This window comes from Mobula birostris, chromosome 16, assembly GCF_030028105.1.
Source record: "Mobula birostris isolate sMobBir1 chromosome 16, sMobBir1.hap1, whole genome shotgun sequence".
In the NCBI taxonomy this organism is placed as follows: domain Eukaryota; kingdom Metazoa; phylum Chordata; class Chondrichthyes; order Myliobatiformes; family Myliobatidae; genus Mobula; species Mobula birostris.
The window spans coordinates 53,463,309-53,489,105 of record NC_092385.1 but is presented as its reverse complement, the minus strand read 5'-3'; the positions used below and the strand labels follow the sequence as shown (position 1 = coordinate 53,489,105).

Sequence of the window (25,797 nt, the reverse complement as noted above, 5' to 3'; positions counted from 1 at the left end):
TCAAAGATCCTACCTACTGCAGATATTCTCTCTTCTCCTCCCTCCCATTGGGCAGAAGATATAAAAGCCTGAAAGCACATAATACTAGGACCAAGGACAGCTTCTATCCCATTATTATTAGAACAGTCTCTCAGCAGAGTAAGATGAACTCTTACTCTCACAATCTACCTTGTTATGGCTTTGAACTTCGTTGTCTACCAGCACTGCATACTTTATTCTGCATTCTGTTATTGTTTTACCTTGTATCACCTTAATGCATTGTTGTGAAGGGGGAGGGAGTTGTGAAATCATGAGAAGATTTACCTGGATGTTGACAAAGTTGAAGGTAGAACCACATCAAATGAATAAGGCTGACATTTCAAAGTATCGTTTGTCACAAGTGAGCCTGTCATCTCTGGCAAATGTGGCTCATTCTGGCATGCCTCTTCTGGGTTGCAGTCCATGGTTTGGCACTCTGGAAATTCCTCTCCTGCAAGTCAGACTTGCCAATTAGTTTCATTACTTAGTCATAATTTAATGCTCAATGACTCTTTATTCCACTTTTTAAATGCCTTTTTACCAGTGTTACACAATTATAATAGTAGCTCAGAATCCCATTAACCAGAAAGTCGATAGAAATATAGAAAAACCTACAGCACAATACAGGCCCTTTGGCCCACAATGCTGTGTCGATCATGTACTTATTTTAGAAATTACCTAGGGTTACCCATAGCCCTCAATTTTTCTAAGCTCCGTGTACCTATCCAGGAGCCTCTTAAAAGACCCTATTGCATCTGCCTCCACCACAGTTGCTAGCAGCTCAATCCACATACTCACCTCTCTCTGTGTAAAAAATGTAATTGATATTATTTTTCCCAGACAAATTTTATGAGTGAATTTCATTACACAAGTTTTCAGGTGTGATTCAGTAGGGGCCAATTTCTGTGCCCAAATTGCGGTAATGTTTGGGGAGGTGGGGGAGATGGGTTACTTGTATGATGATTATAAAGTAATCATACACATATATAATTGCACAAGTAAGAAAGAGATTGAAACTATTTGAGAGAGTTAAATATTTCAGATATAATACATCAAGAATGTTAATCTTGCCACTCTTAGCAAACAAAGTTAGTCCCTTGAACCCAAATTTACCGCATATTACCAAATAATCCACCTGCTACAAGCAAGTCTTTCTGCAATTTGGATTTCTGTCAATTGTGCTAACCTTATAAATTATGGTACGCCGGTAATCCTACCTATCATCCATACCCATGTGACCTATAACAATTAGATTAGTTGCTTCAATGAGAACAGGTGTGAGAACAGTTCTTCTTTGTATCAGCGGCATCTCTAAGCATACCCATATTACTACAAAGCAAGTATTCTTTTTTTAAAATCAGCCATGATAAAGCCTATAAGTGAATTGGAGTGGGTGGGGGGTAATAAAAATGATAAAAAAAAAGGCCAAACATCATTAAAAATTGAAAGGGCGTTTCAAATTTTTTAAGAGTTCCTTAATGATTTTTTTCTTGAGATATTGTAAGTGTTGCTAACTTCGATGTACTCGCGTTAATTTTGGATAATAATAATAATAAAAAGATTTGAAAAGAAAAGAAAGAGTTCCTTACAGTTTCTTAAGCAATTTTGACAAAAATATGCATTCACATTTCCATTGAGATTCCTTAAAATGTCTCCAAATATTGCACTTGGTGATAGCATTGCAAAGCTTTTAATTATATGTTCAAGGACAAGATTCTGCAGACAGTCAGTCATTCTCTTGACAATTGTGAGTCTCTATCCTTTGACTTGCTTTCAACCTTCTTAATGTTTTACAATATCTGGGATGACAGTCCTATGTAAAAGTGACCTACAAGAAATGGCAAACAACAGGAATTCTGCAGATGCTGGAAATTCAAGCAACACACATCAAAGCTGCTGGTGAACGCAGCAGGCCAGGCAGGAAGCGGTGCAGTCGACGTTTCAGGCCGAGACCCTTCGTCAGGACTAACTGAAGGAAGAGTGAGTAAGGGATTCTATATCCATGTAAGCGGAACAAGTGCTACACATGCCCTTACACTTCCTCCCTTACCACCTTTCAGGGCCCCAAACAGTCCTTCCAGGTGAGGCAACACTTCACCTGTGAGTCGACTGGGGTGATATACTGTGTCCGGTGTTCCCGATGTGGCCTTTTATATATTGGCGAGACCCGACGCAGACTGGGAGACCGCTTTGCTGAACATCTACGCTCTGTCTGCCAGAGAAAGCAGGATCTCCCAGTGGCCACACATTTTAATTCCACATCCCATTCCCATTCTGACATGTCTATCCACGGCCTCCTCTACTGTAAAGATGAAGCCACACTCAGGTTGGAGGAACAACACCTTATATTCTGTCTGGGTAGCCTCCAACCTGATGGCATGAACATCAACTTCTCTAACTTCTGCTAGGCCCCACCTCCCCCTCGTACCCCATCTGTTACTTATTTTTATGCACACATTCTTTCTCTCACTCTCCTTTTTCTCCCTCTGTCCCTCTGAATATACCTCTTGCCCATCCTCTGGGTTCCACCCCCCCCCTTGTCTTTCTTCCCGGACCTCCCGTCCCATGATCCTCTCGTATCCCCTTTTGCCTATCACCTGTCCAGCTCTTGGCTCCATCCCTCCTCCTCCTGTCTTCTCCTATCATTTTGGATGTCCCCCTCCCCCTTTCAAATCCCTTACTCACTCTTCCTTCAGTTAGTCCTGACGAAGGGTCTCGGCCTGAAACGTCGACTGCACCTCTTCCTAGAGATGCTGCCTGGCCTGCTGCGTTCACCAGCAACTTTGATGTGTGTTGCTACAAGAAATGGCTTTAAGTTTTTAAACTGACAAAGCCATCTACTGCAGATTTAGAGGTGATATTATACTTACATCCCCTTACTGAGATGCAGAGTGCTTGAAGGGCAGGAATGGGTCCCAGGAGCTCCCATTTGTTTATATCTGCTAAATTTCAACTTGAGCCAACTACCTCAATCCATTTCATACAGTATCTTTTCTGATGGACTAATTGTATTTGAGTTAGTGTAACTACTCTAAACTTTCAAACCAAAAAACATTCCATTACTTGTGTCCTCAAATACAGTGGCACTTGTGTGATAGGGCACAGCAAAGGCTTGATTACCTGTTCAGGAACAGTAACCTGCTGACACTAAGTCATTCGCCTTGATACTTGCCTGTGTTTTAGTTGTATGTCAATCTTTCCAGTGTTTCTAGAGTGAACCCTGTTAAGAGAGGCTGAGAAGTAAAGGGCCAAAGCAGAAGGGAAAAGCCAACACTCACTTTCAGGGCCTCCACAACTCATATTCTCAATATTATTTATATATTTTAACATATAATATATGTGTGTGTGTGTGTGTGTGTGTGTGTGTGTGTGTGTGTGTGTGTGTGTGTGTGTGTATGTATGTGTGTGTGTATATATATGTGTGTGTGTGTGTGTGTGTGTGTGTGTATATATATATATATATATGTTTTTGTTGATTCTATTGTATTTCTGTGTTTTGCTGTGAATGGTTGCAAGAAATTTAATCTCATAGTAGTATATGGTGATATATTTGTACTTGAACAATGAATTTACTTTGAACTTTATTGCAGTGCCCCTCATCTCCTCTGCAGACGAGACCAGCTCCTGCTCAGAGGGGTGGAGCGGTGTTGCTGGGAGCACAATAGCGACTTCTCTGTGTTGTATTTTGCATTGGATTCCTCTAACCCGCCTTTTCTCCAACAAGGGATGACTCTTATTTAGATACCAGGCTTAATGCAGGTGCATGGATACCTCCCAGTATGAGTGCTTTATACAGCTTCATATGTGAAATAAGTTCATCAGTATTAACAGATGAAATCTTAAAAGGATCACAACTTATAAGCGGTAAAACCAGTCTACATTACACCATCATTCTGCTGGGAATATTGGTATCTGTAGTTCTGCTGGACCCATGATTTCAACACTAGATGGAACATCAATAAGGTTAAATGTCGTTTCAATGAAAAAAAATCCATATTCTTTTTACCTGTGACGGTTAAACACTGTTCTTCAGTCTCTTCATCTTGTTCACTCTTTAACTTCTTTACCTTGGACTGCCATCGTTTCTTCACCTCAGTGATCAGCTTTTGAAACTCCCCCTTGTGTTTTATACCTGCAATGTGATAAATATTGTTAGCATATTTACAAGTTTGGCTATAAGAACGGTCCCGAAATCTCATTGTAACACATTATACTGTGCTTATCAACAATGGGAATTAAATAGCAAGATCATTACTCTAGAAAATTATAATGATCATTTTCCTCCCAAGACAATTAAAAACAACCTGAATTGAACAAGTTTGCCAGCTCTATAAATCTGCAAGATTAGGTTTTGGAAGATAAAATCTAAACTCCGATGAAGTGTCTCAGCCCAAAACGTTGACTGCTCTTTCCTTCTCATAGATGCTGCCTGACCTGCTGAGTAACTCCAGTACTTTGCGTGTGTTAATCTATATTCAATTATATCTTATAACACAAACCTCTACATGGACTTGTTCAAACTTATCACTAGCAACATACTATATAAGCAACTATATAAGTGGATACTGAGGAGAAAATCCATAATTCTTATTATGTAGGGAAAAAGAACGTAAGGAAATGCCTATTTTCAAAAGAAACATATATGAACTGCCTAAGAATACTGAGCCTATTCTATAAATCCCATCTCCATCTCTAATCTCTTCTTAGTCTCCGACCTTGCTTGTTGTCACTACTGCATACTGCCATTTTCCTCCTCCAAAGTCAGAAAGAGGTACAATGGGAGACCGTTACACCCTCCAAAATACAAGGAACTTGACTAAATAAAACTGTTGAGATGTTGCAAACATGATAACATTTTGAGATTTGTTATTTTGAAGCTGCTTCAAAGAATATTTGTTAAGCATCTCTCACTTCAGCAAGAAAAATAATGGGACAACACCGAGTCCTGGCCTTTGCAATCAAAAATAGATTATAACTAAAACAGAATACTATAGTACAACATTGTGGAAATACATAATAATGCCTCACTACAGAAGAAAGTCAGCATCAAATGGATAGATGGCAAGTTCCTGCCGACATCATCCCTTCCTCAGAAAGATAGTGTAAAGATAGAGTGCTTCAAGCAACCATAGCACCTAATGCACCAAAGAAAAGTTCACAGAAATTCTTAACTTCATTTCAAACTATCCTTGATATTGGCACTTTGCTACACGCTTGAGTGCTGGGTGGAGGGTGCCGATGTTTTTTTGCTTGTAGGGGAAGGAGGAGTTGTTGACTTGCTGCTTGCGTGTGAGATTGGAGTGCTGGGGGGGGGGGTTCTAACATTTAACTGTCATTCATTCTTTGGGGCATTCCTCTGTTTTCGTGGATGTTTATGAAGAAAAAGATCTTCAGGATGTATATTGTATACATTTCTCTGACATTAAATGTACCTATTGAACCTACTGAAACTATTGACCAGAAAGTGATCTGACAGAAAATTCACTCACCAGAAAATATAGATTTAAGGAATTTTGGGTAAGATCCAGGGAAGAATTGAGAATTAATTTTATTTTTCTTTTTTCACTGTTATGATCCAGGATAAAAAGTCAGAGGGTACAAATAGATTCAGTACTTGCAAGAGTATGTGCAAGATGATGTTGGGGCAGGAATGACCAACATCAAGAGTTTAAAAGCACCAGTAAGAAGATGAAATTAGATTGCAATGAGGAAACAAATCAAGGTATGACATCACAGTCATAAAATGAGTAAGCAGTTTGTGCTGAGTGGCAAGCCATAGCTTTAGTATGTCTGAACCAATGGAAATTGATATGATCATGAGCAAAGGATGTACTATTGATGCCTTATAAGGCATTGGTCAGGCTGCATTTGGAGTATTGTGACCAGTTTGGACTTCTTATGGAAGAAAGGATGTCCTGGCAATGGAGATGGTCCAGAGCAGGTTCATGATTCTGGGAATGATAAGGTTAGAGGAGCATTTGCTGGCACTGGGCCGATACTTGTTGGAATTTAGAAAAATAAGGGGGGTGGGGAATCTCATTGAAGCCTATCAAATATAGATGGAGTGGATGTGGAGAGAATATTTCTGACAGTGGGAAAGTCTAGGACCAGAAGGCGCAGCCTCATAATAGAAAGAATTCCCCCTAGAACAGAGATGAGGAGGAATTTCTTTAACCAGAGGGTGGTGAATCTGCAGAATTCATTGGCACAGATGGTCATGGAGGCCAATTCATTGGGTATATTTAAAGCAGATCTTGATAGGTTCTTGATTAGTAAGAGCATCAAAGATTACTGGGAGAAGGCAAGAGAATGAGGTTGAGGGATAACAGATCAGCCATGATGGATTAGCAGAACAGACTCGATGGACTAAACAGCCTAATTCTGCTCTTGTGTCTTATGGTGAATAACATTTCAGTCATTGTCTGCAGTTCAACAATCTTTGACTGAATTACAAAGCTGAAATCCATGTTTTCAGAAATTGGTGTGGTACAGTTGCAAGAGCTATTTGTACAGCTCAATTTTCAGAGATTTTCACACATCGGAACTGGGTAGCTGCCCAGAATTGGTTAGTGATCAACTTCAAATGAATGTGACTACATTAAACAGACATGCAGACTCAGGATGCAGAGATACAGGGGAGAACAACGAACAGGAATGATAGGAAATCTGATGATGGTACAAGTGAGGAGGTATAAACAGGAACATTTTACTCTTTACAACTTGAGATAGTATATTCAATGGGGCAAGTATGTTCTTTGTCTCACAAGGGAAAGAACCTGCCTGATGCTAGAGTTAAAGAAAACTCCTCAAGCCAGAAATTTGCTGCTGAAATACAAAGCAACAACATAGGAAAGATTCAGAATGATGTTCTGCTGAGAGAATTTGAGAAGTTAGGTTGGGAGCAAAATGAAGAAAATTACAGCTAATAATCTTTAAGTTGTTGTCTGAGCTAACAGGAAGTTTTGCAGAATACTGTGAATAGATCGGGACTGAATGCATGATTCAAAGAGAAGAGTAGCGATGCCATTCATGGAACACTGAGACTAGCACCGAAGAAAATAGCTATTCCATTAGGAGAGACTTTACTTAAATAAGACTGTGACAAGTGTCTTTGGGAATCAAACTAGGAACTGCAGATAGGGTTTTGAACTAATTAAGGGAATTTGAATGGGAAGAGGATAATCTATAGAGATGGGGGAAGAATGGAGCGGAGGGAACGTAAAGGTCAACAGCAAAGCAAAAAATTGGGTTATAATAAACAGATTTGATAATATTGTATTTATAAAGTTATACTTTATAATCGCCAAACGATTGGTACTAGAATGTACAATCATCACAGTGATATTTGATTCTGCGCTTCCCACTCCCTGGATTACAAAGTTACTAAGAAAAGTGTTAAAATCATTAAAATTAAAAGCATTATATCTGAATGTACAAAACATTCAAGTAAAAATTGATTTGATTTAATAGCTTGTATAAAAATGCAAACTTCTGATGACTCTTCCATGAAGGTCATAATTGTGCAGGTGTTGCTGAACAGTAGAACAATGCACCACCACTCCAGAGTCTACTAAACCTTCCTGAAGGTCTTTTGCAGTCAAACAAGGGTTTTGATTTGCCTTTCTAGCAATCCTATGAGCAGTTCCCTCAGAGAGTTTTCTTGGTCTTCCAGACCTCAATTTGACCTCCAACATTCCTGTTAACTATCATTTCTTAATTACATTATGAACTGAGGAAACGGCTACCTGAAAACACTTTGCTATCTTCTTATAGCATTCTCTTGCTTTGTGGGGATCAACTATTTTAATTTTCAGAGTGCTAGGCAGCTGCTTAGAGGAGCCCATGGCTGCTGATTGTTGGGACAAGGTCTGAGGAGTCAGGATATTTAAAAAGCTTTGAAATTTGCATCACCTAGCCTTTCCTAATGATGACTGTGAACAAGCCATAGCCCTAACAAGCTAATTAAGATCTGAGACCTTGGTAAAAGTCATCTGAGAGCTCAAATCTCTTGAGCTGCCCAAACTTTTGCATGGTGCTCCTTTCCTTTTTTACCCCACTCTAAAATTGTACAAAACAAAAACTAATCTTGCTTGAAATGTTGAAAAGAATGTTTCATCTTCAACTTTATGACTTTTGGAGATCAGTTCATCTTCTACTCACTTAACTATTCACAGTAACAGAAATTTTGACCAGGGGTGTCCAAACTCTTGCATGCCACTGTATATCCTGTGGACAGCTAGGAATAGAAAGGAAGGTGGAATCAACAGAAGTGTAAATAAATAATGAAGACAGACAAAAAAGGATCTGCTGCAGCAATCTATAGGACTCATAGCAGCAGCAATACTGTTGAAGAGACATTAAATTAAAATAAATCAACAAAAATACAAGAATTATGGTCAAATATAACTTTCACACATACTGGGCAAACAAATTGGCAGACATAGTCAGAAAAGTGCTCATGATAGGCACTCATGACAGGCACTCATGACAATTCCCTAGTACAATAATGTCACATGTACCTCAATGTTAAGACTTCAAGATGAAGTCTAATGTAAGTGACCGACTTATGTTAGACTTCATCTTGAGTAATGATTCCGCCAGAGAAAGCAGGATCTCCCAGTGGCCACACATTTTAATTGCACGTCCCATTCCCATTCTGATATGTCTATCCACGGCCTCCTCTACTGCCAAGATGAAGCCACACTCAGGTTGGAGGAACAACACCTTATATTCCATCTGGGTAGCCTCCAACCTGATGGCATGAACATTGACTTCTCTAACTTCCATTAATTCTCCACCTTCCCTTCGTACCCCATCCCTTATTTATTTATTATTTTCTCTCTCTTTTTTCTCCCTCTGCCCCTCTCACTGTGACTCCTTGCCCAACCTCTGGGCTCCTCTCCCCCTTTCTTTCTCCCTAGGCCTCCCATCCCATGATCCTCTCCCTTCTCCAAATTTGTATCCCTTTTGCCAATCAACTTTCCAGCTCTTAGCTCCATCCCTCCCGCTCCTGTCTTCTCCTATCATTTCGGATCTCCCCCTCCCCCTCTCAAATCTCTTACTAGCTCTTCTTTCAGTTAGTTCTGACGAAGGGTCTCGGCCCGAAACGTCAACTGTACCTCTTCCTATAGATGCTGTCTGGCCTGCTGCATTCACCAACAATTTTTGTGTGTGTTGCTAATTTTAGTAGGGCGCAATTTTATATTCAAGCTGAAGGAGACAAAATCCATTCCGAAACTAGTGTTGTGAACTTAAATAGTCAATACTTAGGCACAAAGGGCTAATTGAGGAAGGTAGGCTAGAAAGTAGATAAAAAGCATGTTGATACACAATACAAAAAGGCAATAATTAATAATTGCTTAGTATAATTTATATTTCTAAGCATTATAACAGGACTGGTGAAACTTTAGGAAGCAGTGACTTGTTCATATTAACAATGATGACAGGGATAGAGAACAAACTGGCAAAATGAAAAATAAACTATGTAAAAAGCAAGAATATAACATAATAAATATAGCTCTCATACAGAGTAAATTGCAATGGACACAAAAAATGTTTGGAACAATGGAGGTGATTTGATCGAAACATGTAAAATTCTGAGACAGACTTACAAAGGCTGTCACTGGAAGGGTGTATTCTTCAGCTTTAGAGAATCTTTTTTTTTAGTTTAAAACATAGTTCATTTATTTTCAGTAATGCATATTTAAATCCAAACGTATTCAAAACTCAAAGTTTCTATCTTAAACATTTCCAAATTACAAACCATTTTTAAAACAGAAAGCATTTCTTTTTTTAATATAATTTTTATTGAGTTTTCAAGTGATACATGAGAAAAGAAATATCTACCCTCCCCCCTCCCCTTAACCCCCCCCCGATATATACTCCTACCTAAAAAGAAAAGAAAAAAAAGGAAAAAAAAAGGAACCGCCTGAATATTGGAAGGTTTGCACATGCTCCATGGGATAAAAATAAATTTAATATATATTTGTTACTTTCCCCCAAGGAACCCAGATCTTCATCATCGGAGCTATAAATAAGGGCTCCAAATATTCAAAAATGTTACATATTTATCTCTTAAAATCTAAAACATTATTTAGCTTCTCAACTCTCATAGTTCCCTGGGGAATCTCTTTGAACTTCACCATGTTGCTATGTGTTTCCCTCCCAATCATCCAGGCAAAAAGAAAAAAAAAGATAGATAAGATACAAAAAAAGAAAAAACAAAATACCCCCCCACTAATGTTGTGAATGAAAAGATACACAACACTACCCCCCTCCATTGTGCGGGTCGTGGCTATTGCCACGCTTGCACGCATGAATAACGTAGCGATTGGACAGTGTTTCTTCCATCTCCCCCGTAGCAAAAAATTATATATATATATATATAGAAAAAAATTAATGCTATTATTCCCAGCTAATATTCCTCAAATTTTAACCTTTCTTCCCCTCCCTCACATAATTAATAATATATTTATATATTCATCTGCCTAAAAATTCAACAGGCCCAATCCTTGATCCAGTCTTCATCTCCAATCCATCTCGCTCCCCTAAGTTTGTTCTTGTATCTGGTGAATATTCAAAGAATCTCGCACAAACTCCCCGCTTTCCGGTAATCGTCAAAAAATCTTTTTTCTCCACCAGGCAAGAAAATCTTCAAGGTTGCAGGATAACGCAATATAGGTTGATAACCGTGATCCCATAGGGCTTTTTTCACTGGATTAAACTTCTTCCTTCTTTTCAAAAGTTCATAACTTATGTCAGGATAGAAAAAAATTCTCTTCCCTTCTATCATCAGTGGCCCTTTTCTCTTCTTGGCAGCTTGGGCAGCCGCCTGTAGAATCCTTTCTTTGTCTTGAAATCTTAAGAATTTGATTAAAATTGATCGTGGATATTGGTCATCTTGTGGTTTTGGTCTCAGAGCTCTATGTACCCGCTCAATTTCAATTGATTGGCCTTCCTCTTTCCTTTGCAAGGTTTTCGGGATCCATCTTTGAAAAAATTCTATTGGATTATCTCCCTCTATACCTTCTTTGAGACCAACAGTTTTAATGTTATTACATCTACTAAAATTTTCCAACACGTCCACTTTCTCCAAGAGTCGATTTCTTTCCGTGTTCCAGACAAGCACATTATTTTCTGTTTTTTCCACTCTATCGTTAATATGTTCGATTGTTCTTTCCATCTTCTGAAGTTTCTTATCCATTTTATCCTGTCTTTTCATAGCTTTATCAGAGCACATCTTCACGTCTCTAAGCTCTGTTCTTAATTTTCTTAATTCAGCCGTTAACTGCAATAAAGCCTCTCTTATGTCTCCATCGTCTCCTTTACTTCCAATCTCTTCCAGTTCTTCCTCCTCTTCTTCATCTGTATTCTCTGCGATATCCAATTCTGACTCTGAGTCACTTTCAGTGGCAGTGGCCGTTGGTTCTTGTAGTTTAAATTGTGTCGATTTGCGCATGCGCAATTCCGGCATCTTCTTCCGAGAGACCGCTACCGCCGCCATTGCTCCCCGTTCTTCTACGCCAGAGATAAGATGCGTCTCCTCTGAAGGAGATCCAACCTGAATCCGAGGCTCCATCGCTGCAGTAGGCCCTTTTTTCTTCCCATCTCGCGGTGACTTCACAACAACAGACATTTTCTGTTGCGGTTAACGAGGCATATCGTAGAGTAGTCTTACGAAGTTTATAAGTAGTTTTTGGAAAGTATTTATTAACTTTACTTTGTTTAAACGGTACTTTGCTGATTTTTTACGGGAGAGCTGGATTTACACGTCTCAATCCTACGTCATCATGTGACGCCCCTAGCTTTAGAGAATCTTGCACTGGAAGTGATAATGGTGATAGCATAGTCTCGGGATAAGGAATTTGCTATTTAACAATGAGATGAGAGAAGTGTCTTCACCCAGTAAATTTTGTGCACTTGCTTCTCCCAAGAGCAATGGATTTTCAGTTGCTGAGGTTATAATTCTGTACACAAGGGAAACCAGGGGTTATGGGGATCAAGCAAGGAAGTGACTAAGACAACAAGATCAGACTGGATTGTGGCTTGAGAGCTCTTACTTTTATGCAGTATGGGAAATAACTTGGAAGTGGAATTACTTGGATATGCTTTCAAATCTGGCTCAAACAAATTCAACTGATTGACCTCATCTTTGCTGGCTAATTCAATTCAGAGTTGTGTGGTTCAATACTTTATCACAAGCTTCTTCCAAAGTTAGCAATTTAGTTTAAACCCACTCATAACAGACAGAATTGATCTCCTTCATATGTCAACCATAATGATGTTACATAACAGTCTTTATGCAGCTATCTCAAAGATGAACAAGTATTCTATAAGAAGGATTGAGGCTGATACGTGAGTCAAAGACAGCATAAAAGGAAATGAGAAGGCATATAACAGAGCAAAAAATAGTAGGAAGTTAGAAGATTGGAAAGCTTTTAAAAACCAACAGAATGTAATTAAGAAAGCCATGAGAAGAGCAAAGATGGAATATGAAGGAAAGCTAACCAGTAAAATAAAAGAGAATACAAAAAGGTATACAAAGAGCAAAAGAGAGGCGAGGGTGGATATTGGACAACTGGAAAATAATGCTGGAGTGGTAGTAATGGGGGGGGGGGGACAAACTGAATAAGTAGTTTGCATCAGTCTTCACTGAGGAAGACACTAGCAGTATGTCAGAAATTCAAGAGTGCCGGGGGCAGGAGTGAGTGTAGTTGCTATTACTAAGGAGAAGCTGCTTGGGAACCTGAAAGGTCTGAAGGTAGATAAGTCACCTAGACCAGATGACTACACGGCAGGGTTCTGAAAGAGGTAGCCAAAGAGATTGTTGCAGCATTAGTACTGATCTTTGAAGAAACACTAGATTCTGGAATGGTTCCGAAGGACTGAAAAATCGCATTTTACTCCACTCTGTAAGAAAGGAGGGAGGCAGAAAAAAGGAAATAATAGGCCAGTTACCATGACTTCAGAGGTTGGGAAGATGTTGGAATCCATTATTAAGGATGAGGTTTTGGGATACTTGGAGGTACATGATTTTTAAAAAAAGGCTCAATTCAGCATGGTTTCCTTAAAGCAGAGGTTCCCAAACTGAGGAGGGCAAGTCATTAAGTATATTTGAAGCAGACATTGATGGATTCATGATTATTCAGGGCGTCAAAGGTCACAAGGAAAAGGTAGGAGAAAGGGATTTAAAGGGATATTAAATCAGCCATGATGGAGTGGTGGAGCAAACTCAATGGGCCAAATGTCTGCACCTATGTCTCATTAGTGGAAATAGGTCCATAGTACTGTATTAAATTCCATTAATTTAAAGAACAAGAGAGCATGGATATCATAACAGGGCTATTAATACCTGTGATTGATAATTGGTTATACAAATAAGAGATCTGAACATCCTCAAGGTTGTATCTAACTACTCAATTTCTCTATAAAAGTGACATGGCCCAGCCATGCTGTTGTGCATAAGCAAAATAGAAGTGTGATTGAGTCCAGTTAACCAACAATGACACGAGCTCATGTGGACAGCTATTGTGGGAGAATATACAACACAACAGGATCTCTTAAGATAAAACACTTTGCTGATATTGAGCACAAAAAACTAGATACTGCATCGAACACTTCTGGGACAAAATTATCTTTATCCAAATATTTTGGCAGCTGTTAATTTAAAATAATTATCGCCTATTAGGGTTTTCTACATCAGCATATTTCATCGATAAACTGACTCTGGCACAGAGAAGGTGCCAGGACTGACCCCTGCACTGGAATGGTTAAGCTTGCTAAATGTGCAGAACTAAGAAAATGTCTTAGGCAAATATATATAGCTAGGGTGCCTGAGACTTATGCATAGTACTATATATAATGTCTTTCCAGTTACCAAGTAACATTTAATACTACTTACTCTTATTCTGTTTCCCAACCACCTTCCTATTTTAACCAATATGCAGTGCAAAAGTCTAATGCACCCCAGCTATACATATATGCCTAAGACTTTTGCACAGTAGTGTACATAATAAACTGCCTTTACACCTCAATTTTAAACAAGGTCTTGTACCTTTGTCCAATTTTGAAGACTGAATGAGAAACAAATTAAGACTGCCTGGTACTTATTAGCAATTGCCAAATGTTTTCTGATCAAGCAGCCAAAATCCTTCTTAGATTTGCAGACATAGCGCAAGAACATGCTTGGTAATTGAGCGTGATTTGAAACAAAATTCAAAATAATGTAGACTTAGTTTGAAAAGGTCAAAAAATGTTATCTCATGTCCATATTAAATTTTTGACCTATCGTCTAGTATATCATCACTAAAAATCAATGTGTTTAATGAAGTGTTTTTTTAAGCTACTGGTGGGCAAGCTTGGGAGGCTAGATGTTCAATGAAATGTGTTGCACAGAGATGTTCTTAATGAGCAAGCCCCAAGAAATGCACAAAGAGAACTAAAGTAAATAAGAATTGAATGACATGCGGAAAGAGATGTAGATTGGATTAAGTGAGGAAATCCAACTATAAAAAAAACTTAATTTGCAAATAGTTAATAATTTAATATATGCAGCATGGAACACACAATTGCAGCTGCTCTCTGCCACATCTACAAAGGTTGGATAGCACTGCAGAAACATTAATCTATTTAATTTATTTAAGTATTAGGCATAACTTTAGTAGCAAACTTAACTTGCAATTATTATTCACAATTGTAGCAATCTAGTAAGTCTAAAGGGAGTGTGGAAAATAGGGACCTGATAAATTTAAAGCGAGCATGGAAGATTATCAGGATTTGACAATATTCAGAATTAAAATCAGGCTTAATATCACCGGCATATGTCATGAAATTTGTTAACTTTACGGCAGTAGTGCAATGAAATATATTATAAATAAATATGAAGGAAAAAAACTGAGTTACATTAAGTTTATATATTTTCATTAAATAGTTAAATTAAAGTAAGTAGTCCAAAAAAAAGCAGAAATAAAAAAGTACTGCAGTAGTGCTCATGGGTTCAATGCCCATTTAGAAATCGGATGGCAGAGGAGAAGAACCTGAATCGCTGAGTGTATGCCTTCAGACTGCTGTACCTCCTTCCGAAAGGTTTATAGTGTGAAGTGGGCATGTCCTGGATGGTGGGGATCCTTAATGATGGACGCTGTCTTCTTAAGGCAGGGCTCCTTGAAGATGCCTTGGATACTACAGAGGCTATTACCCATGATGGAGCTGAATAATTTTAATAGTTTCTGCAACTTACTTCAATCTTGTGCAGTGGCCGCCACCACCCACCGCCCCCCCCACCGCCCCCCCCCACCCATACTAGATGATGTGAAGTGTAGCAGAGGAAAAAATCTCAGATGAAGTGATTTATCCCTCAGATGAAGGGATTCGAAGAAGGAGTCTGAGAGTCTGAGTGGGAGTGTCGAGAAAGACATTTTTGAAATTTTCGTTATTTTTTTTCTCCAACGGCGCTCTGAGAGGCGGGACTGCGCAGGCGTGTGAGGTCGGGCTGTGCAGTGCGGCAGATTTAAAAGGAACAGAGCCTCAGAGCGGGCAGCGTAGTTTGCGGGCTGCGGAGTGAGCCGGGAGCAGAGTGAAGACTTAAGGGCTTCGGCTCAACGGGCTTAGGCAGAAACAGGCGAGGAAGGTTTGGCATTCATTTTCTGTTGTTATTTGAGGAGAGGGGCAGTATGAGTGTGAGGGCAGTGTGCTGTTCTCGGTGTTGGATGTGGGAGGCCCTGGAGTCTCCAAGCCTCCCGGACGTCTACATCTGCGCCAAGTGCATCGAGATGCAGCTCCTAAGGGACCGCGTTACGGAACTGGAGCTGCAGCTCGATGACCTTCGTCTGGTCAGGGAGAGTGAGGAGGTGATAGAGAGGAGTTGCAGGCAGGTGGTCACGGCGGGGCCACGGGAGGCAGACAAGTGGGTCACGGTTAGGAGGGGGAAGGGGAAAAGTCAGGTAATAGGGAGTACCCCGGTGGCTGTGCCCCTTAACAACAGGTACTCCTGCTTGAGTACTGTTGGGGGGGGACAGCTTACCCGGGGGAAGCAACAGTGGCCGTGCCTCCGGCACAGAGTCTGGCCCTGTAGCTCAGAAGAGTAGGGCAAGGAAGAGGAGGGCAGTTGTGATAGGGGACTCGATAGTAAGGGGGTCAGATAGGCGATTCTGTGGACGCAATCCAGAGACCCGGATGGTGGTTTGCCTCCCTGGTGCCAGGGTCCGGGATATTTCTGATCGCGTCCAAGATATCCTGAAGTGGGAGGGTGAGGAGCCAGAGGTCATGGTACATATAGGTACCAATGACATAGGTAGGAAAAGGGATGAGGTCCTGAAAGGAGAATATAGGGAGCTAGGAAGGGAGTTGAGAAAAAGGACCGCAAAGGTAGTAATCTCGGGATTACTGCCTGTGCCACGCGACAGTGAGAGTAGGAATGCGATGAGGTGGAGGATAAATGCGTGGCTGAGGGATTGGAGCAGGGGGCAGGGATTCAAGTTTTTGGATCATTGGGACCTCTTTTGGCGCAGGCGTGACCTATACAAAAAGGACGGGTTACACTTGAATTCTAGGCGGACCAATATCCTGGCAGGGAGATTAGCGGGGGCTACTGAGGTGACTTTAAACTAGAATGGTTGGGGGGTGGGAATCAAATTAAAGAGGCTAGGCGTGAGGAGGTTAGTTCACAACAGGGGTATGGGAACCAGTGTAGAGAGACAGAGGGGTGTAAAGTGAGGGTAGAAGCAAAAAGTACTAAGGAGAAAAGTAAAAGTGGCAGGCCAACAAATCCAGGGCAAGCATTAAAAAGGGCCACTTTTCAGCATAATTGTATAAGGGCTAAGAGAGTTGTAAAAGAGCGCCTGAAGGCTTTGTGTGTCAATGCAAGGAGCATTCGTAATAAGGTGGATGAATTGAAAGTGCAGATTGTTATTAATGATTATGATATAGTTGGGATCACAAAGACATGCCTCCAGGGTGACCAGGGATGGGAGCTCAACGTTCAGGGATGTTCAATATTCAGGAGGGATAGACATGAAGGAAGGGGAGGTGGGGTGGCGTTGCTGGTTAAAGAAGAGATTAACGCAATAGAAAGGAAGGACATAAGCCGGGAAGTTGTGGAATCGATATGGGTAGAGCTGCGTAACAATAAGGGGCAGAAGACGCTGGTGGGAGTTGTGTACAGGCCACCTAACAGTAGTAGTGAGGTCGGAGATGGTACTAAACAGGAAATTAGAAATGTGTGCAATAAAGGAACAGCAGTTATAATGGGTGACTTCAATCTACATGTAGATTGGGTGAACCAAATTGGTAAAGGTGCTGAGGAAGAGGATTTCTTGGAATGTATGCGGGATGGTTTTTTGAACCAACATGTCGAGGAACCAACTAGAGAGCAGGCTATTCTGGATTCGGTTTTGAGCAATGAGGAAGGGTTAATTAGCAATCTTGTCGTGAGAGGCCCCTTGGGTAAGAGTGACCATAATATGGTGGAATTCTTCATTAAGATGGACAGTGACATAGTTAATTCAGAAACAAAGGTTCTGAACTTAAAGAGGGGTAACTTTGAAGGTATGAGACGTGAATTAGCTAAGATAGACTGGCAAATGACACTTAAAGGATTGACGGTGGATATGCAATGGCAAGCATTTAAAGGTTGCATGGATGAACTACAACAATTGTTCATCCCAGTTTGGCAAAAGAATAAATCAAGGAAGGTAGTGCACCCGTGGCTGACAAGAGAAATTAGGGATAGTATAAATTCCAAAGAAGAAGCATACAAATTAGCCAGAGAAAGTGGCTCACCTGAGGACTGGGAGAAATTCAGAGTTCAGCAGAGGAGGACAAAGGGCTTAATTAGGAAGGGGAAAAAAGATTATGAGAGAAAACTGGCAGGGAACATAAAAACGGACGGTAAAAGCGTTTATAGATATGTAAAAAGGAAAAGACTGGTAAAGACAAATGTAGGTCCCCTGCAGACAGAAACAGGTGAATTGATTATGGGGAGCAAGGACATGGCAGACCAATTGAATAATTACTTTGGTTCTGTCTTCACTAAGGAGGACATAAATAATCTTCCAGAAATAGTATAGGGGACAGAGGGTCCAGTGAGATGGAGGAACTGAGCAAAATACATGTTAGTAGGGAAGTGGTGTTAGGTAAATTGAAGGGATTGAAGGCAGATAAATCCCCAGGGCCAGATGGTCTGCATCCTAGAGTGCTTAAGGAAGTAGCCCAAGAAGTAGTGGATGCATTAGTGATAATTTTTCAAAACTCGTTAGATTCTGGACTAGTTCCTGAGGATTGGAGGGTGGCTAATGTAACTCCACTTTTTAAAAAAGGAGGAAGAGAGAAACTGGGGAATTATAGACCGGTTAGCCTAACGTCGGTGGGGGGAAACTGCTGGAGTCAGTTATCAAGGATGTGATAACAGCACATTTGGAAAGCGGTGAAATGATCGGACAAAGTCAGCATGGATTTGTGAAAGGAAAATCATGTCTGATGAATCTCATAGAATTTTTTGAGGATGTAACTAGTAGAGTGGATAGGGGAGAACCAGTGGATGTGGTATATTTGGATTTTCAAAAGGCTTTTGACAAGGTTCCACACAAGAGATTAGTATGCAAACTTAAAGCACACGGTATTGGGGGTAAGGTATTGGTGTGGGTGGAGAATTGGTTAGCAGACAGGAAGCAAAGAGTGGGAATAAACGGGACCTTTTCAGAATGGCAGGCGGTGACTAGTGGGGTACCGCAAGGCTCAATGCTGGGACCCCAGTTGTTTACAATATATATTAATGACTTGGATGAGGGAATTAAATGCAGCATCTCCAAGTTTGCGGATGACACGAAGCTGGGTGGCAGTGTTAGCTGTGAGGAGGATGCTAAGAGGATGCAGGGTGACTTGGATAGGTTGGGTGAGTGGGCAAGTTCATGGCAGATGCAATTTAATGTGGATAAATGTGAAGTTGTCCACTTTGGTGGCAAAAATGGGAAAACAGATTATTATCTGAATGGTGGCCGATTAGGAAAAGGGGAGATGCAACGAGACCTGGGTGTCATTATACACCAGTCATTGAAAGTGGGCATGCAGGTACAGCAGGCAGTGAAAAAGGCGAATGGTATGCTGGCATTTATAGCGAGAGGATTCGAGTACAGGAGCAGGGAGGTACTACTGCAGTTGTACAAGGCCTTGGTGAGACCACACCTGGAGTATTGTGTGCAGTTTTGGTCCCCTAATCTGAGGAAAGACATCCTTGCCATAGAGGGAGTACAAAGAAGGTCACCAGATTGATTCCTGGGATGGCAGGACTTTCATATGAAGAAAGACTGGATGAACTGGGCTTGTACTCGTTGGAATTTAGAAGATTGAGGGGGGATCTGATTGAAACGTATAAGATCCTAAGGGGATTGGACAGGCTAGATGCAGGAAGATTGTTCCCGATGTTGGGGAAGTCCAGAACGAGGGGTCACAGTTTGAGGATAGAGGGGAAGCCTTTTAGGACCGAGATTAGGAAAAACTTCTTCACACAGAGAGTGGTGAATCTGTGGAATTCTCTGCCACAGGAAACAGTTGAGGCCAGTTCATTGGCTATATTTAAGAGGGAGTTAGATATGGCCCTTGTGGCTACGGGGGTCAGGGGGTATGCAGGGAAGGCTGGGGCGGTGTTCTGAGTTGGATGATCAGCCATGATCATAATAAATGGCGGTGCAGGCTCGAAGGGCCAAATGGCCTACTCCTGCACCTATTTTCTATGTTTCTATGTTTCTGTACCATATTTCTTTGAAATTCTACTGCAAACTTTTGCTAACAGTAAAAGGTAATCGCTATTGCTCTGCACCCATTCAATCACATGGTACCACTACTTACACTTTACATTGCACTGCCACTTAAAAATGTCCTTTAAGCAGGTTCGACAGCATATGATTACACAAGACCTCTGTGCGCTCTCCATGAACGGGCTTGAGGTTATCAATAGCTTTCTGCTCATACCTACTCCACTTCAAGTAGCTGTGAGCTAAGGCTTCCTCAGAGTCAATGGACATGTTTCACTTTTTCCAAGTAGGCTTTGCAAACATCCTTGGATCTTTTCATCTGTCTAATTATTACTCTGTTCTCATCACTCAGCTTGGAATAGGAGAGCCAATTTCAGAAGCGTGGTGCTCAGATGAAAACAATGTGCCCTGCCCTAAACTGAGGACTGACTTTAGCTGTCCTCAATATAAGAAAAGTTGGTGATAGGAGAGCTCACTGACATTGATTTACTTAGCTTTCCAGTGATTTGAAGATTCTGCAGAGGTCACATTAATGTTTCCTCTCCAGTGGCTTGAGGGGCCTGTTGTAGATAATCCATATCTCAGTAGCACACTGCTGAGCAGCAGCCCTTGCTGCCCAGAATGACCATGAGTTTTGTATGAAGTCTGAGGTTTTGATCTTCAATAACCATTTTTTTTCCTGAATTCAAAGGCTGTTTTGGTGAAGAGAAGACGATAGTGACTTAACTCTTGAGATACAAGAAGTGGTCTGAACTTTTCAAGGTCTCTACTTTTAATTGTTATTTTTGAAGGGCCCATAACTTTACTTGCAAGTATGAAGCTAATGGCCTATACTCTAGCATGCTTCAGTAAAGGAGCTGAAGGTGGCTTGGAGCTCAGACAAGCACACACAAATACAAGCATTGTATATATTCTGTAGCTCAATTGAAACTCACTGTTGATACACACAACCACAAAGAAAGTCTTTTTTTGGTAACTAGAGATGAGCCAGAAGCTGCAATGAGATTGATTTTTTGATTTTGATTTTGATTTTGATTCAGCAGGGGGCTGAGTACACAGCCTTGTGGGGCACCGATGCTCAGAGTGATTGTAGAGGAGAGCTTGTCCCCTATTTTTACAGCCTGGGTCCTGTCTGTGAGGAAGTTGAAGATCCAGCTGCAGATCTGAGTGCTAAAGCCCAGGTTCCAGAGCTTAGGAATCAGTTTATTTGGAATGATGGTACTAAAGGCAGAGCTGTAGTCAATGAAAAGGAACCTTACGTATGCATCTTTATTCTCCAGGTGTTCTAAGGAGGAATGTAGGGCCAGAGAGATGGCTTCTGCCATTGACCTGTTGCTCCAGTAGGCGAATTGCAAAGCATCGAGGTTGACCGGTAGGCTGAGGTTGATGTGTGCCATAACCAATCTCTCGAAGCACTGCATAGAAATTGATGTCAGAGCCACAGGTCGATAGTCATTCAGGCATGCCACCTTGCTCTTCTTCGGCACTGGGATTAGATTATGAAAACACGTAGTCCCCTTTTATTGTCATTTAGTAATGCATGCATTAAGAAGTGATACATTATTTCCTCCGGTGTGATATCACAAAAACACAGGACAAACCAAGACTGAAAAAACTGACAAAACCACATAATTATACATATAGTTACAACAGTGCACAATACCATAACTTGATGAAGAAAGTCCGTGAGCACAGTAAAGTTCAAAGTTTCTCAAATGTCCCACACCTCACGCAGACGGGAGAAGGAAGGAAGAAAAATTCTCCCTGCCATGCCGACCACAATCCGACTCTGAGTCATCCAAAAACTTCGAGCTCTGATCAGCTGTCCGACACCGAGTACTGAGCACCATCTCTGTCCGAGTGATTTGACTTCTTTCTCGTCGCCAAAAGCAGGCGAGGCCGGGGATTTTGAGGCCTACCCTCTGAAAGATTCCTGACCACACAGTAACGACAGCAGCAGACGGGCGTTCAGAAATTTCTCCTGATGTTCCTCTGAGCTTTCACGTCTGTCTCCAGCAAATCAGAAATTGTCCACGGCCCCTATTTAACAGATACGACATCATTTTTCACTGGAGAGACTATCATTGCCTCCTTAAAACACGAGAGGATCTTAGACTGAAGCAAGGAGCAGTTGAAGATGTCAGCAAACACTCCAGCTAGCTCACTTGCACAGGCCCAGAGAGCCCGTCCCGGGACGCCATCTGGGCCAGTCGCCTTCCTTGGATTTATCTTCAGGAAGGCCTTTCTAACGTCCTCCCGTGTGATGATGAATCTCGATTCCACCACGTCTGGTTCATCCGGAGGGAGCAGGACGCTCCTCTTATGTTCGAATCTTGCGTAGAATATGTTAATTTCGTCAGGAACAGAAGCGCCACAGTCCTTGATATTCCCAGCCTTTTCTTTGCGCCCAGTGATCTGTTTGATTTGATTTTGATTTTGATTTGCGGTCCGCTACTCCTTCTGAAGTCAACAACCAATTCCTTCATCTTGCTGACATTGAGGGATAGGTTATTGTCTTCACACCATGCCATCAGGTTCTTAATTTCCTCTCTGTACTCAATTGATTCAAAACAACAGGTAAACTATGAGTGCTAAATGAAGTTACAACCAGTCACTAATACTGAATATACTTTATACTTTATTGTCGCCAAACAATTAGTACTAGAACGTACAATCATCACAGCGATATTTGAATCTGTGCTTCACACTCCTTGGATTACAAATATTAAATATTAAAAATAGTTAAAATTAGTAAATATTAAAAATTTAAATTATAAATCATAAATAGAAAATAGAAAAATGGGAAGTAAGGTAGTGCAAAAAAACCAAGAGGCAGGTCCGGATATTTGGAGGGTACGGCCCAGATCCGGGTCAGAATCCATTCAGCAGTCTCATCACAGTTGGAAAGAAGCTGTTCCCAAATCTGGCCTTACGAGTCTTCAAGCTCCTGAACCTTCTCCCGGAGGAAAGAGGGACGAAAAGTCTGTTGGCTGGGTGGGTCGTGTCCTTAGTTATACTGGCAGCACTCCTCTGACAGCGTGCGGTGTAAAGTGAGTCCACGGACGGAAGATTGGATTCTGTGTTGTGCTGCGCCGTGTTCACCATCTTCTGCAGCTTCTTTCGGTCTTGGACAGGACAACTTCCAAACCAGGTTGTGATGCACCCTAGAAGAATGCTTTGTACGGTGCATCTATAAAAATTGTGAGGGTTTTAGGGGACAGGCCAAATTTCTTTAGTTTTCTCAGGAAGTAAAGGTGCTGGTGGGCCTTCTTGGCAGTGAACTCTGCTTGGTTGGACCAGGTCAGGTCATTTGTGATACTGACCCCGAGGAACTTAAAATTTTTGACCTGTTCCACTTGCGCACCACCGATGTAAATTGGGTCGTGCGGTCCGCTACTCCTTCTGAAGTCAACAACCAATTCCTTCATCTTGCTGACATTGAGGGATAGGTTATTGTCTTCGCACCATGCCACCAGGTTCTTAATTTCCTCTCTGTACTCAAACTCATCATTACCCGAGATACGGCCTACAATTGTTGTGTCATCAGCAAACTTATATATTGAGTTTGATGGAAACTTGGCTACACAATCATGGGTGTACAGCGAGTACAGCAGGGGGCTGAGTACACAGCCTTGTGGGGCACCAGTGCTCAGAGTGATTGTAGAGGAGAGTTTGTTCCCTATTTTTACAGCCTGGGTTCTGTCTGTGAGGAAGTTGAAGATCCAGCTGCAGATCTGAGTGCTAAGGTCCAGGTTCCGGAGCTTAGGAATCAGTTTATTTGGAATGATGGTATTAAAGGCAGAGCTGTAGTCAATGAAAAGGAGCCTTATGTATGCGTCTTTATTCTCCAGGTGTTCTAAGGAGGAATGTAGGGCCAGAGAGATGGCATCTGCCGTTGACCTGTTGCTCCAGTAGGCGAATTGCAAAGCGTTGAGGTTGACCGGTAGGTTGTGGTTGATGTGTGCCATAACCAATCTCTCGAAGCACTTCATAGCAATTGATGTCAGAGCCACATGTCGATAGTCATTCAGGCTATTACATTCTATTATATTATATTCTATTCATTTATATAATACTGATCTGCAGACAGCTGCTGTTCTGGTGGTTTTCAATTTATATGAGCACGATGGAATTAAAACATCAGAAAACCAGACTCAACCTTTATTGTTACTATGATCACTGCTCCTAAGGAAAACAAAAATTCCTGAAACACAGTATAAGCTGCTATTGCTATTTCACAAACCAACAGCCCTTTCGCAGACTCCTAAACTCCTTCCAAAAAACATTTCCATTGCCTCTAAAAATTATGTGATCCAGCTCAGGATATTGATACTGTTAAACTTGAAGCCCAAATCTGTTCTCCTTTATAATGATAAAACTTCCTCCAAGTTCTTTTAATTTTAACTCTTATTTCTAATTTACTAACAGATTCTTTATGATTTCACTCCTTCACCACAGCAGAGTCAACCTGATTGATCTTACCAATTCTCTCCAGTTAGTTTTGCCTCTTTGAATTTTCAACAGTAAAACCACAAGTGGTCGTACCCATTTTATCAATTTCTATCAGGGTGATCACACACCCCTTTCTGAATTGCAATTTCAAGATCTAAACCAAAATCATTTCATTAGGTATTTTGTTGATCAGGATTCAACCACTTCAAAGAATGCTTCAAAGCTTCACCTTTTGCTCCTTTGCTTATTCTTTACCATCTCAGTCATTTAGCCAGTCCTTTCTTCCTCTCCGTTTCAAACCTTGCCTTTTTTCCTTCTTACTCAAATGAATTATCTAACAAAACAGTAGGCATTAGAATGATGTGGCTAGGAAATGTAGTGTGCAAGGCATTGATGCAACGGTGCAGACATTTTCATGTCATTTAAGATAGCGTGTTGCTCCTAGTTTTCCTGTAGGTGAACAGCAAAGGATATAGGCTTCGCTAACTCTGTAAAAATTCAACATTATATAATATTTCCAGTACAGTACACAAAAGAATGAAATAATTATTATTCTGGATTCAATGCAGCACAAAAAAAAAGTAAAAAAAAATATAAATATATACAATAGTTTATACACATAGGTTGATTGTATGTCCATAAAGTGATTCTAGCCTCAGTAGAGTCTGTACATAAGGTGGCTCTACCAGGAAGTGACAAAGTAGTGATGGTGGGTGAATTAGTTGTTGAAGGTGTTGATCAGCCTTACTGCTTGGGGAAAGTAACTGTTTGTGAGTCAGGTAATCATGATGTGGATGCTATGTAGCCTCCTCCCAGATTGGAGTAAGACAAATAGTCCATAAGCAGGGAGGGTGAGATCCTTTATGATGTTGCTGGCCTTTGCTCCAACACCTTTCTATATACATGTCCTTGATGGTGTGTAGGCTGGTGCCTGCGATACAAATTCTGTCTGAGCTTTGATGCCATTAATTGCATAACTGACACAAAACACATGTGAATGGTGTTGAGTTGAAACATGCAAGAAAGAGCCTGGACTAGTTTCTGATCTAGAGATTATTGCTCACCCAATCTAACAAGTGCAAAATAGCTTTCACATGTGATTTGCACACTTAAATTGCACATAAATGGGTGAAGTATTTAGGTAAGGAGACCAAACGTGTATGTTGTCCTGGTGTGATTTCAAAACCATTCTTGCTTTGTGCTCCATCCCTCCAGCAATGAACACAATATCCATTGCCTAATTACTTACTGTACCTGAAACTAACATAGCCTTTCTTATACACCCAGATTTCCCAGAAAACCAGCATTCATTTGTTGCAAACTATTCAAGTAATTTTCTGCCTTTTTTACCTCCTACCATATGGATAACCTCAACATTCATTATTATCTTTTTATCTACTCAGTGTAAAAATATACCTCAAAGAATTCTTTTGCCTTCTGCAAAACTTACCAACTCACCAGTGTTTATATCATTAATATAGCTAATAAATATGGCCCCAATACTAACATCAACAGCAACTCACTAATTACATCTTGTCAATTTACCTTTACTGTTTTCTACTAGTGAATGAATCCTTGA

The 25,797-nt window shown here is 40.8% G+C and overlaps 1 protein-coding gene across 2 annotated transcripts in view; it reads right to left on the bottom strand.

Moving 5' to 3' along the window:
- rad18 (RAD18 E3 ubiquitin protein ligase) overlaps positions 1-25,797 on the bottom strand; it is a 280,171-nt gene that overhangs the window by 107,772 nt on the left and 146,602 nt on the right. For both annotated transcript variants that reach the window (XM_072280649.1, XM_072280650.1), the window contains 2 exons: positions 4,025-4,150; positions 304-469 (listed from right to left, as the gene is read on the bottom strand). In XM_072280649.1, the coding sequence (XP_072136750.1) occupies positions 304-469; positions 4,025-4,150 (292 nt within the window). The remainder of the gene's footprint in view (positions 1-303; positions 470-4,024; positions 4,151-25,797) is intronic.